At 44.6% G+C, this 14,904-nt stretch overlaps 1 protein-coding gene across 1 annotated transcript in view; it reads left to right on the forward strand.

Moving 5' to 3' along the window:
* LOC142259153 (uncharacterized) overlaps nt 1-12,159 on the forward strand; it is a 61,694-nt gene extending 49,535 nt beyond the window's left edge. Inside the window, 2 exon segments of the mRNA XM_075331658.1 lie at nt 10,668-10,710; nt 10,792-12,159. Coding sequence (XP_075187773.1) covers nt 10,668-10,710; nt 10,792-12,113 — 1,365 coding nt within the window. The 3' untranslated portion in view covers nt 12,114-12,159.
* Nucleotides 12,160-14,904: the final 2,745 nt, after the last annotated feature.

Genomic DNA, 14,904 nt, shown 5'->3' on the forward strand with positions numbered 1-14,904 from the left:
AGATTGCTGTTTGGTGTCATGGTATTCAGTATCTCTCTTTTGATTTATTTTGCTTCCCTTCTCTTTTTACCCACCTGTTCTTTTGGAATGCAGTTTCTTTTTCCCTTATCTGTGATTTTCCCTTTGTGAAATTATTATAGAGCAGGACTAGTGTTCCTCCTGCCCTGCTCACTAGACACGGTTGTAGTTAGGGTAAGACAGGGATAAATACAGGATCGACACACAAGGTGAAAAAAACGGTCTTGGGACATTGGGGAGCTCAGGGTTGGTCAGAGTAAGTGACAGAGGTTATCTTTCCTGTTCTTTCCTAGAGGCAGTAGTTCCCACCCCATCTTTCTCGCTGGGCACCACTCAGCCTCTTGGTGGAATGCGACAAAAAGGGACTGCCTTAAATTGGTACCTGGTGCCTACTGTCAGCAAAGTCAAACCCTACGGCTCTGGTGATGACTAGGTACTCACTTAATTATACCCCTCCGAGTAAGCCTGGTTTAAGGCGCAGTGAGGCTACGTCCCTTCTCCTCGACTTATTAGGGTTATAGGTTTACATGTAAATCTCCAAATGGCATGATTCAGGTGAAACCCCCAAGGGATCCATTCACTGTAATAAAGCAGCAGTGTTAGGCTATGTGTGCACTTTGCGTAATTTCATGCATTTACGCTGCGTATAGCACTGCAGCTAAAATGCATGAGTCCTGCGTCCCCTGCACAATCTATGAAGATTGTGCATAATCCGTGCGCATGATGCTTTTTTGAACGCAGAGTTTTGAGAGTCAAAAATTTGACAATCTCTGCGTTTAAAAATGCAGCATGTCACTTATTTTGTGCGCTTTGGATGCTGCTCCGACTTTGTCTATGGGAGAGGCAGCATCCCGAGCGCATGGAATTGGCATCTATTCTGCAGACATAACAAAAGTTGAGACATTAATATATCAAAATAAGCCCAAACAGTCCCCAACACCCCCCCCCCTCCCTCTCTACATGCGCCCTCTAACTTATAGCATCTATTATTATTATGGAATTGGGCACTTATAAGTCCTAACAGGTACCACGATGTGTTATCAAACTGAGCTCTAAGCCTGGCTCTAGTGACATCTGGTAACGTGGGCATGAATGGGGACCATATTTCAAAGAATTTCCTTGTCAACTTTTCTTTGTCTGAAAGAGCATCCAGCCAGTCCATTTTACATATAAACATAACCTTTGTTTGAATGAGTGGTAATGATGGGGGTTCCGGACTAAGCCACTTATGTAATATACTTTTTATAGTGGCCGAGGCCCATATAATAAGAGCTGCTTTAGTATGTCTTGGTATTTTTAGTTGGTCTTCCTCAAGAATGTTGAAGGTAGCCCATTGTGGCGTCAATGGGAATTTAATGTCATATGTGGTTTGTAAGACTGAATGGACACTCCTCCAAACCCCCCGAATCCTCGCACACTCCCAAAGGTGATGAAATAAATCTGTCTTCTCCATGCCATATTTAGAGCATACAGTACATAGTTTGTTGCTGGGTTTATTTTTGATTGAATATAGGGGGTGACGAAGGCTCAATGAAAAATCACCAGTGCCATGTCGGTGTAACTGCTAGCTGATTCAATTTCCTTTGAATCAATGTAGCTTTCAAGAAATCCTCACTTATATTCCGGTATGACCTTCCCCCACTTAAAAGGCCTCCGACTCCTGTCTCCCACCGCCAATGTATATATATGACTAGTTGAGAAAATCTGCGTCCTAGCTTGTCTCAGAAATGTATCTAGGTCTGTCCCTCGCTCAAGTAGTGGTTTATTAGCGATACATTTCTGTGCAAAACTGCGAGCTTGGAGGAACAAAAAAGGGTTTCCAGCAAAAGCTTGGAAGCGTTGTGACAGTGTCTCATAGGGGAGAATTAAATATCCAGGGTCCAGTAGATCTGCCACATAGACACAACCCTGCCTCGCCAATGTATCATATTGTGATGGAGTCCTGCCCTTAAGGAACCTCGGGTTCCCCATAAAAGGCTGGAATGGCAAGTCCCAGGCGCTTGCCCCACACAATTTCTGTATCCTTCTCCATGTTTGAATCGTCTGCCATATTGTTGGAAGCTCCCTAATCTCATTCGGAGTTTCATCACCCTTCAGTTGCATGGGATTTTGTTTTTTATTTTTTTTTATCGTGTTTTATTCCTCTTTTTCACTGACAGTTTGATGAGAGCACATACTTTTTTTTCATTTTTATTCATTTAATTTTTTTATGGTGTTTACTGAAGGGTTAACTAATGTGACAGATTTATAGATTAGAGTGTTCTGGATGCAGCAATACCAAATATATGTATTTTTTTTCTTTATTTTTGTTTTTACATAAATAAACGTAGTTATTGGTAGAATATTTTTTTTCTTTTGTTTAATTTTTTTTATATTTCTTTAAAAAATCCTCTTTTTCCCCCACTTTTTTTTTTACTTAGTACCTAAGTACTGGCACATAATGAGTTCATTTTTTTTATGTCCAACTGGGTATTAGTTACTCTCCAGTGGGGCTTGTGCGTCTTCTGCCTGCATGGGCTGCCCAATCATAAGCAATCATAAGCAGGCAGCCAAAACCTAGAGTGTGAACACCTCCCACCATAGCTTAGGTTTCTCAGTGTGTGAGATGTAAGGATACAACTCTGATCTCCTGGTCTGACCTCCTGCATGATTAGACAATGCTGGGTATAAACCACAGATGAGTCACACCTTTCAGATAAGAACTACTCTTTGCCTGTCCAACTTGTAATCTGCGGATGAATATTACCATATATTGGGTGACCTTTTAGGATGCACTTATACAGTGCTGGTCAGCCCGCCTTATCTAATAGTATGAGGATCACTAAAAGGCTGGTGACAGTCACTGTGCACCACACTTATTTGAGTGAATGACACCCTATAAGGGCCATATCTGTGTACATTTATAATAGTGGGTAACAATTCCCACCATGAATGGTAATATTGTGACCTTTGTTGGTAAATATGGCTGCCTTTTCAGTGCTCTGAAAACTCAGCTCTGCTATGTTAGTGTACCGCCCCGTGCTCAGCGGCAACCGAGCCGCTCGGATCCGGGCTCGCTGGTGGGTGGCTCGAGCGTCTCCGGACCCGGGGGCCCCGTGGTCCACTTCGATCTGAAAAGGGGACTGGCGGTTTGAAGGGGGGAATTTGGGTGAACGGCGGGAGCCATGTTTTAAGTTCGTGACGCCACCCACGGGTTGTGGTGAAGGTGGACACCACCGCTGCGGTTGTGGGATACCCGAGGGCGATGTTGGTGCAGCAAGATGTTAACCCCTCCGTGGGTAGGGATGGTGGCCCCGGGACCCGTTGGGTGTAGCTGGGTGGTGCAAGGCGGTGCGCGGCTGGAGGGCACTGTTGTACTCACGATTAGAAACACACTCAAGTCTCTGGTAAGCCAAGTTGATGGTGGTCGGTGCCTGCAGCCGGCTGCGTCTGGTCCCCCACCGGGTTGGTCGTCTCTGCCTTTCTCCTGCACTGTGTTGTGTGTGTTAGACTGCCTACGCTTCAGCGTCAGTAGCCCGCTCCCCGGCCTTGTGGATGTCGGGAGAGCCCTTTGCCCGCAGATGCTGGCCCGTGGGATCTCTCTGCCTGTGCGGTGGCTTTCTATCCCCCTCGTTGGGCTGTTGTCTTCAGTCGGGACTTGGGTGGGAAAGGACCTATAGTCCAGACCGCAATCAGTTAATTAACTCAGCCCAGTTGGTTCTGGGCCTCATTTCAGGGTCGTACCCCCTGTGTGCTCCAGTTTCTGAGTCGGTTCCCCGGGTCGGTACCGGCGGGCCACTACCGTGTCCCGGTCCACCACAGTTCCACCGAGCCATCTTCCCGGCTCCTGCAGGCTGAGGCTACCTAGCCAAAGGTGCTCGGGCTCCAACCCTCGCAACTGTCAGTCTGTCACGGGCCTGACTCTCAGGCCTGCTTCCTCCTCCACTCAACTCCACTGACTGAACCCACTTGTTTTCCCGCCTCAGGCTCTCTGGACTCCTCGGTGGGTGTGGCCAACCGCCTGGCTCCACCCCCTGGTGTGTCCATCAAGTCCTGAGAGGGGTGACTAGGGTGTAATGTGTTTGGTTGCTGGTACCTAGTGTAGGGACTGGTGTTATGCAGGGCCCTATCTGTGACTACCTGGCTAGTCCAGGGCGTCACACTAGTGTAAAGCCTCATTCAGACACCCCACAGACATCTGAATGAGGCTTTACACTGACATAGAAGAGCTCAGTTTGCAGAGTGCAGTAAAAAGAAAGTAACAGGAAAGTCAGCATCTACTTACAGTCCGTGTATCTAATCACATGTTATACATTCCGCTGAGACATCTATCTAATCCTATATTGTGAGATACAGTTGCCAGAGCCATGTAAATAAAATCCTATCATGTGTGATTGCTGTGTTGTGTATTTACTGTTAGGATAAGATATATGGACTGTATCTTAAGGTGGTGTCACACACAGCGACGGCAACAACAACGTCGCTGCTAAGTCACCATTTTCTGTGACGTAGCAGCGACATCCCGTCGCTGTCGCTGTGTGTGACATCCAGCAATGACCTGGCCCCTGCTGTGATGTCGCCGCTCGTTGCTGAATGTCCTGCTTCATTTTTTGGACATTGCTCTCTCCCGCTGTGACGCACACATCGCTGTGTGTGACAGCGAGAGAGCGACGAACTGAAGCAAGCAGGGAGCAGAGAGGCAGCTTCTGGCAGCCTGCGGTAAGCTGTAACCAAGGTAAACATCGGGTAACCAAGCGAAGTGCTTCGCTTGGTTACCCGATATATTCCTTAGTTACTAGCGTCCGCTGCTCTCAGGCTGCCAGTGCCGGCTCCCTGCTCCCTGCACGCGTAGCCAGAGTACACATCGGGTAAATAAGCAAAGGTTTGCTTATTAACCCGATGTGTACTCTGGCTAGGAGTGCAGGGAGCCAGCGCTAAGCGGTGTACGCTGGTAACCAAGGTAAATATCGGATAACCAGCGGGGGTCTTTGCTTGGTTACCTATATTTACCTAACTTACCAAGTGCAGCATCGCTTCCATGCGTCGCTGCTGGCTGGGGGCTGGTCACTGGTCGCTGGTGAGATCTGCCTGTTTGACAGCTCACCAGCGACCATGTAACGACGCAGCAGCGATCCTGATAAGGTCAGGTCGTCGTCGTGATCGCTGCTGCATGTGACCCTAGCTTAACATATGAGATACAATCCGCTGATCTGTATATCCTATTATGTATGAAGCTGACTCCTGAACTGTCTATTTACTGCGACTTAAGCGCTGCAGCCACATTGATAGGACTGCTCCGCTGAAATCTCTGTAGAGACCAGTGAGCAGCACAGTGACAACTAAAAAGTTTGAAAAAATTGTATAGTAATATAACCGTTCTTCAGTTCTAACTATCCATCGAGTCTTTCAGTTTCTTCATCTGTTGAGGTAAGTCCAAGAGGGTCTGGCTCACTGTAAGTGCTCAGGAAAATAACAATGTATAGTAGAAAAAAATCCCGGCACACTTCTGAGTCATAAGAAACAATTAATTTGTGTTCAAACTAGAGTTTATTTTGATTGAAATTGACGTTTCGGCAATTTTAGCCTTCATCAAAATTCAACTATATGGTATATAACAGATAATTCTCTCAATATAGGAATCTTGATGGATTATCCTAAAAAGGGATAGAAGACATTAAGTGAAATCCAGTGTATAAGTGAGTGAGACTCACTCCACCGCTGATCACCCTGGACACAGCTTTCCACATAGCGGTGTTATACCCTTATACACTGGATTTCACTTAATGTCTTCTATCCCTTTTTAGGACAATCTTCATCTGTTGGGCTGCACCAACCATAGCTTCCCATAAACTGTTCAGAGATGGGACTACTTAGGAGCCAACAAGTTCTCTGTAGGATTTAGGTCAGGTGAGGAAGGAGCAGAGTCAGTAAATATCAGTTTTCTTGAACGATACAGACTTATTCCTCCACCACTGCTTTAAGAATATTTCTTTGAAAAAGTTGTTGTGGAGAGTACACAGGGGGCACAGCAGGCAGATTATATAAGTGCGATTCTGTTATTTTCGGGATGATACTCCTGTTTCCTTTAGTCTCTGATGACATCACTGCAGCTACGTCATTGGTTACAGCGGGGAGGTCACTATATATGACACGTGATCGCTGTGGCCCTCATTTTGCTGTAGCTCATGTGACTGTGACATCACTGTGATCTCAATCACCGAGTATCTGTCCTGACGGGATATTAACCTTATATTTCACTCCACAGTCAATCTACACGTTCTGTCTCCTCATATGTTTCCCCTTATTCTCTCCAGTAATTCTATTATTACAGCGGATTCTTTATGATGTTACATTGTCATCGTCTCTGATAGATACAGATGACCCATCTATGAGAGGCAGGAAGTGAGGAAACTCGTCTGCCCTAGGTCCTCGGCCCCTTTCTGCCCTAGGTCCTCGGCCCCTTTCTGCCCTCGATCCTCGGCCCCTTTCTGCCCTCGGCCCCTTTCTACCATCGTCCTTGGCCCCATTTTGCCATCGGTCCTCGGCTCCTTTCTGCCCTAGGTCCTTTTCTGCCCTCGGTCCTTGGCCCCTTTCTGTACTCTGTCCTCGGCCCCTTTTTGCCCTCGGTCCTTGGCCCCTTTCTGCCCTCACACAGTATAATGTTTTCTCAGAATGTTCTCATTATATGTTTCCCCTTATTATCTCCAGTAATTGTATTATTAAAGCGGATTCTTTATGATGTCACATGGTCATCTTCTCCCCATTCAGGTCCCTACAATATCGGATCCTCTCAGTGGAGATCTTCCATATAAGAGAATTCTCCTGATTGACCCATCAAGGATGGATATGGACAGGGACAAGATGGCGGAGAGGATATTACACCTCACCCTAGAGATCCTCTTCCGGCTTACTGGAGAGGTGAGAGATTCTGATGACGTCACATTACATCATTCTTATCTATGGGAATAACAGATGGACAGAACTGGAGAGGTGAGGACTCTGGAAATGTCTGGAGTGAGATTTATTACTGTGTCTCTCCGTAACCAGGATTACACAGTAGTGAAGAAGACCTCTAGTGAGCGCTGTCTGGCCCATGTGTCTGAGGGATGGGGAAGACCCCTGAGCCCAATCACGGGGCCTCCACCTCACCCTCCGATACATGAGGACATCAATGACCAGAAGATCCTAGAACTCACCTACAAGATGATTGAGCTGCTGACTGGAGAGGTGACACTGCTGGGAATGCTGGGACATTATACAGTAACGCTATGAAGGGATCGGGGGATGACGGTATCATTATATGTGTCAGGTTCCTATAAGGTGTCAGGACGTCACCGTCTATTTCTCCATGGAGGAGTGGGAGTATTTAGAAGGACACAAAGATCTGTACAAGGACGTCATGATGGAGGTTCCCCAGCCCCTCATATCACCAGGTAACAGACAGGACTAAATACACACGGCCTATAATTATCTGTATGTAAGGAATGAATTCAGTCCCTGTATGTGTCTCCTCCAGTTCTATCCAGTAAGAGGACAACACCAGAGAGATGTCCCCGTCCTCTCCTCCCACAGGACTGTAAACAAGAAGACCCCGGTGTTCCTCAGGATCATCAGGTAGATGGAGAGAAGGTGCCATGAAATCCCCCTATGATGTGTAGACGGCTGTGAAGGTCTTGTGCTCAGTCTTGTTTTATCCTCCAGTATTATATGTGTTATACTTGTGTAATGAGAGCGGTGGAGATGGCAGGATTAGAGCTGATCATAGATGGGACTTCTCCATCTGTCTGTGACTTTTACATTATTTGTTTCAGGGGGAAGATCTTCCCCATATTAATACTACAGAGACATATGTGAGGGGTGATGAGCGGAGTAAAGAGGAGATTCCTACAGATAACCGCCCAGGTGAGTAGTGACCACTAAATGCAGAGAAGTCACAGATTCTTCTCAGTGACCGGCTGCTACGATGTGGGACTAAAAAGAATGAAAATAACTTATCCTAAAAATAAGGTGTAAGAGGTTCCCGTACATCCTAGACACGGAGAATGTGCAGTTTATAGTGGAATGTTCACATGTTCCAAATTATTTATACTGATAAATCATTGATTTCTTGTATGTTAGTGGATTACAGCACTTATGTGCTGGTATATTCTAAAATAAGACACATGTACAAAACCTCTAGATGCAGAGTGGTGCCGGACAGCCCCTTTAAAATATAAGGGATTATTAGAATCGGTGTGGAAAAATGTTGCTGTATACAGGCCAGATACAGAGGCGGCTATCCAGCCACCCCCCCCCCCCCCCCGAGTGTTTTCCTGCACGTGCTCTACTATTTGGTTACATATGATGGTTGCCTAGATCTCTTGTTCAGAGTATAGCAGCATTTTTCTGCACCTGATTGTCAGGCCAAGATCGAAGAAGAGCACTAAAGTAGTTGCCCTGAAATGAGAATGGATTTAACACGAGAGTAATGCTTATATTATAATAATAATCTTTATTTCCATAACGCCAACATATTCATATTTACAATTCAAAGGTTCATATACAAACAATCATAAGTAGTTAAGCCTCTCCCTCTAAGGGTAAGCCCAGACCCCCCTGTGATCCAGTGTTTTCACTACTCCCATTTGCTGCCTCTATATTGGCCACAAGCGTTACAGCAATGACTGGCACAGAGCAAAAGAGTCTGAGCAGTGATTAGCTAGTAGTAACGATTACTCTGGCTGCAGCATTAAGGATTCATTGGAGAAGGGAAAGTCTAGTGAGGGGGAGGCCAATTAATAGAGAATTACAGTAATCAAGGCGGGAGTGGGTCAGGGCCACAGTGAGGGTTTTTTAGTTGTTTCTATTGTGAGAAAGCGGGGATCCTAGAGATGTTTTTCAGGTGCAAGTTGTCACGGGTTGATAGGGGAACACAGGGAAGCCTATACTGGCCCTAGGGTGAGCATAGGGGCTCAGCCTTAACATCTGGAGGTACCCTTGTTGGTAGGGAGGTCCAGGCCTCCAATCTAGGTCATATCTCCTGTCCTTGTCCCTGATCTTAAGACCCCCTCCACAATCCATCAACCGGGGAAAAGGGACAAGAACCAAAATAAACACCCCACTAACAAATATGATAAACAGGGGTAACAACTACTCGTTCACATGGGAACCACACACAAAGGAGCCACTAAGAGTGCATGAGGGGAAATAAACAGAAAAGGGGGGGAAGGAAGCACACTACTGGGGAACATCCATAGCATTTAACCAGCACACCTAGAACTGCTGCAGCAAGCGCCAATGCTGCAGCCCACAACACAAGTCTCGAGAGAGGAAAATACCAGCTCCTTCCACCTCCTGGCCAAGCTGCCAAATGATGAAAATAACCTGTACCCTCTGGTGGAAGTTGAGGGTATTTATAGGGCCTGGGCTTGGTCCCAACTGGAAACACCTGGCCAGGAGTCAGGAGCTGACATTAACCCTTTCCTCCCCAAAGGAAAGGGAGTCTATTTAATAAACTGAGTCCCACAAGAAAAAGTGAGACTCAGACTCAGAACTTGTCACCAAAATCTGCAACAGAGGAAAGTTCGTGACACAAGCGACAAGAGTGACCAAGAGATTGTGTATAGGAGGTGAAGGGAACATCGGTGTCAAACATAACACACAGATAGCGAACCTGCTGCCTAGGCGTTATCATGGTGCTGCACACAGGGAGATGTCAGGTTTAGGGAGGTTAGTAGACAAAGGGAGTAGAAGAAGTTCAGTTTTGGAGAGGTTAAGTTTCAGAAAGAGAGCAGATATGATGTTGGAGACTAGAGACAGACAGTCTCTGGTGTTCTGTAGTACATTGGGGTTGAGGTCAGGGAATGAGGTGTATAGCTGTGTATATTCATTTATCACATTCTTCCACATTTTTAACCACATGATAAAACCACTTTACAAATTTACTTTCCATTTTTACACTTTCTTCAAAGTCAGAGCTTCTTCGTACATAATTGCAGTGCTCCTCCATTCTGCAGTAAAATGCATGTGGCTGTCAGGGATTGTGCCGGACAGACCCCTCTAATAGGACTGACTGACAGGCTCATTTATGATTCTCCACTAAGAATCTTACTACAAAATAGTTGTGACCGACGCTCTGAGACATGAACCTAGGGAGATGCTGAATTCAACACTGAATTGGGAAACTGCTAGAGCCGATCCTGGTGGCCTGATATCATTCTCTAGTGGTCCTTGCTCCGTGGTCTTCAGTTAGACTGTGAACTGTTTTGTCACCATTACCTTAGTGAATAATGATTTTTTGCCGCATGACTTGCAATTTTAATGGACTTTGGATATAGTTAAAAAATAAACTATACATTATTGAAAAAGTATTAACAGTGTTGTTCTTGACAGGTGACTGTATTAGGAGATCAGAGGGGCTTCTGACTTCTTCAGACATTCTATCATATCATGTTGGTGTGCCACAAGACACATATGAAGAACATTGCGTTATTCCAGCTGTATCCTCAACGCTTCAGAGCAATGATCTACCATCTGATCCTATTAAACAGGTCCTATCTTCTGATTCATCACAGGCTATTAAGGAAAATAAAAGTCACAGAAGAGATGTTAGAACTACCTTGGGAACGAAGACATTTTCATGTTCAGAGTGTGGGAAGTGTTTTAATTGTCAATCAAACCTTGTTGTACAGAAGAAAACTCACACAGGGGAGAAGCCATATCCATGTCCAGAATGTGGGAAATGTTTTGGAAAAAAATCAAATCTTGTTACACATCAGTTAACTGACATAGGACATAAGCAATTTTCATGTCCAGAATGTGGGAAATGTTTTACAACTAAATCAAATCTTGTTACACATCAGAGAACTCACACAGGGGAGAAGCCATATCCATGTTCAGAATGTGGGAAATGTTTTGGAGAAAAATCATATCTTATTACACATCAGAGAACTCACACAGGAGATAAGCCATTTTCATGTCCAGAATGTGGGAAATGTTTTACAACTAAATCACATCTTGTTAGACATCAGAGAACTCACACAGGGGAGAAGCCATTTTTATGTTTAAAATGTGGGAAATGTTTTACACATAAATTAACTTTTGTTACACATCAAATAACTCACACAGGGGAAAAGCCATATTCATGTTCAGAGTGTGGGAAAGATTTTACTCGGAAATCAGGTCTTCATTTCCACCAGAGAATTCACACAGATTTGAAGCCATATTCATGTTCACAATGTGGGAAATGTTTTACACATAGATCAAATCTTATTACACATCAGAGAATTCACACAGGAGAGAAGCCTTTTTCCTGTCCAGAATGTTGGAAATGTTTTAGAATTAAATCACATCTTGATACACATCAGAGAATTCACACAGGGGAAAAGCAATTTTCATGTTTAGAATGTGGGAAATGTTTTGGAAATAAATCAACTCTTGTTACACATCAGATAACTCACACAGGACATAAGCTATTTTCATGTCCAGAATGTGGGAAATGTTTTGCAACTAAATCACATCTTGTTACACATCAGATAACTCACACAGGACATAAGCCATTTTCATGTCCAGAATGTGGGAAATGTTTTACAACTAAATCACATCTTGTTACACATCAGAGAACTCACACAGGGGAGAAGCCATTTTCATGTTTAAAATGTGGGAAATGTTTTACACGTAAAGTAACTCTTGTTACCCATCAGAGAAATCACACAGGGGAAAAGCCATATTCATGTTCAGAATGTGGGAAAGATTTTACTCGGAAATCAGGTCTTCGTTTCCACCAGAGAATTCACACAGATGTGAAGCCATATTCATGTTCACAATGTGGGAAATGTTTTACAGATAGATCAAATCTTATTACACATCAGAGTATTCACACAGGGGAGAAACCATTTTCATGTCCAGAATGTGGGAAATGTTTTAGAATTAAATCAAATCTTGATACACATCAGAGAATTCACACAGGGGAAAAGCCATTTTCATGTTTAGAATGTGGCAAATGTTTTGGAAATAAATCAACTCTTGTTACACATCAGAGAACTCACACAGGAGATAAGCCATTTTCATGTCCAGAATGTAGGAAATGTTTTACAACTAAATCACATCTTATTACACATCAGAGAACTCACACATGAGATAAGCCAATTTCATGTTCAGAGTATGGGAAAGATTTTAATGTAATATAAAATTTGGTTGAACATCAGAGAATTCACACAAAGGAGAAGCCATGTTCATGTTCAAAATATGGTAAAAGTTTTGTGTGTAAATCACATTTGATTAAACATCAAAAAAATCACACAGGGAAGAAGCCATATTTTGTTGAGAATGTGAGAAATTATTTTCTTTCAAAACATCTCATGTTAAATATTAAAGCGCTCACATAGGTGAGAAGTCATTTTCATACCCAGAAAGTGTGAAATGTTTTATTTATTAAATGTTTATTCTTTTTATCAAAAATTAAAAATTTAACTAACTTTTTTGTTTCCCCCACAAAAAAATGTAAGAGCCAAAAAACTTACAAAATAGCAATTTTTTGTGTTGTACGGTAATTTTTATTACGATTTTCAAAAGTTTAACAGGGAAGAATAAAGTAAAAATCAAAACAATAGGTTACATAGCTTGGGGGAGGTAGGGAGTATAGATGAGCCACCCCCCTAGAGTTCGAGTACGGTTCGTCGAACGGTGCCCCGTTCGACGAGCCGTTCGACGAACCTCTCGAACCCCTTTGAAAACAATGGGAGGCAATCACAAACACCTAAAAACACCTTGAAAACACCCTCAAAGTTGGCCAAAAGGTGACAAACAACTCCCAAGACAACACAAACACATGGGAAAGTGACAAGGACAAATACCCATGCGAAAACTAAACAGCTGGATGAGGAAATAGAGGAGGAGACACAGATATATGAGTATATGCAAGGGAACATCAATGCCATTACTGTGCAACTTGAGCCTTGCTCATTTTAGGCTTCCAAGCTGGATAAATTGCCTGAGCTCGCCACGTACGCCTTGGGGATCTTGTCGTGTCCTGCAGCCAGCGTTCTCTCAGAATGTGTCTTCAGTGCTGCTGGGGGTGTGCTGACAGATAAGCACACGCGTCTGTCCACTGACAATGTGGACATACTAACGTTCACCAAGATGAGGAACTCATGGCTCACGGAGGACTTTTCTTCCCCTGGGTCATCCAGGGGAGGCGAAAGGCACGTGTATTTTTGAGAGTGCTTCATGCAAAGCATCTTTTTCATCTTGAAAATGGGGGTCCACTGATGCCAGTCAAGTGGGGTGTGTGTGGCCCAATTTGTGGAAATGAGGGAGAGTGTGGTTGGAGTCCCCTCGCTTTTGAAAAAACAACCAAGATGAACAAGTCATGGCTCTCAGAGGACTTTTTTTCCCCTGGGTCATCCAGGGGAGGCGAAGGCATGTGTATTTTTGAGAGTGCTTCATGCAAAGCATCTTTTTCATCTTGAAAATGGGGGTCAACTGATGCCAGTCAAGTGGGGTGTGTGTGGACCAATTTTTGGAAACAAGGGAGACTGTGGTTGGAGTCCCCTTGCTGTGTTTTACATGCTTTTAGAAGGGCATGACATGGCTTAGAGGTTGACTTTCAGCATCTGCAAACTGTTGGCTACTGAAATGCTGCCTTTCCAACCTTTATAACCGAGGATTTTGAGACCTTATGCCCATCGCAGTGCCCCAAGAGCCGATGCCCAGGCGCCACTCCTTCTCCAACAAAGGCGTGCCCGCGCTATACCAGCATGTCGCACAAAACATCACCGCTTCTTTGAGAAACTGTGTGTGACAGGGTGCATTTCACCACAGATACTTGGCCCAGTAAGCATGGACAGGGGCGTTACATGTCGCTGACTGGGCAATGGGTTACTATGGGGAGAGATGGAGAAGGGTCTGCTGTACAAATCTTGCCATCCCCACGAGTTGTGTGTCAATCCTTCCTCTGTATGTAGAAGTTAATACACTGCTTCTGCCTCCTCAACCTCGTCTGGGTCCTCCACCTCGGCTCAAACCCTGTGTGGTCAGGCCACCCGCATTCTAACTGCACACAAGGAATCCCACACACCTCTTTACTATGCTGGCAGCAGAGCTCAACATCATGAGGCGGTCGACTCTTTTCTTTGAAATGTCTGTGAATTGTGAGTCACACCGCTGAGGAGTTGTGGACAGTAAGTTCTGGAGAGTGAGACCAAGTTTCATCAATGGTTGTCTCCACTCAACCAGCAGCCAGGGAAGGCCGGGTGCGACAATGATGCAAACTTGGGTGCGGCCCTTCGCCGTGACAATGTGACACACGTGTCTTGTGTGGCTCACGTGTTGAACCTGCAATTTTTAAAGCATTATCCTGGCCTACATGGCCTTCTGCAGAGAGCACGGTGTAATGCCTTCCTTGATCCACACACTCAGACGGGCTGTAAAGAATAGGTGTTGTGAATGTCAGTTATGCTTTGGCTGCTGGGAGGCTCCCTGTTGTGGTCAGGAATGGTTTTGACATAGACCAGGTGTGTTGAGCAATGGGCGTTTCCATTGCTAACTCTCTGCTTATTTAAATCCTGGTCTGATAGCAGGGTATGCCGGATGTCAATTGTTCTTTGTTCACCAGCCTGCTTCATCCTGCTCCACACCACATCTACCCCAGATAAGTGCTTTGCTCTTTATTTGTTGTTTGGTTCTTTTACTCTTATCTGAGTTTGTCATTTGCTGTGGTTGTTTTCAGTTTATTTGCATGCAGGGATCTTCCCTCTCAGTTGCTTAGCTGGGAAACTCCCTGCAGTTATGTTTGGAGTATTACTCCTATAAGTCCATGTGTTTGTGGCCTTTGGAATTTGTAATGATTCCTGTTTTCTGTTCATTGGTCTGACAAGAGCGCCTGGTATAGAACGGAGTGCAGATCGTGCGATCTGAGGGCCTTTTTGT

This window comes from Anomaloglossus baeobatrachus (genome assembly GCF_048569485.1).
Source record: "Anomaloglossus baeobatrachus isolate aAnoBae1 chromosome 5 unlocalized genomic scaffold, aAnoBae1.hap1 SUPER_5_unloc_3, whole genome shotgun sequence".
NCBI classification, from domain to species: Eukaryota; Metazoa; Chordata; class Amphibia; order Anura; family Aromobatidae; genus Anomaloglossus; species Anomaloglossus baeobatrachus.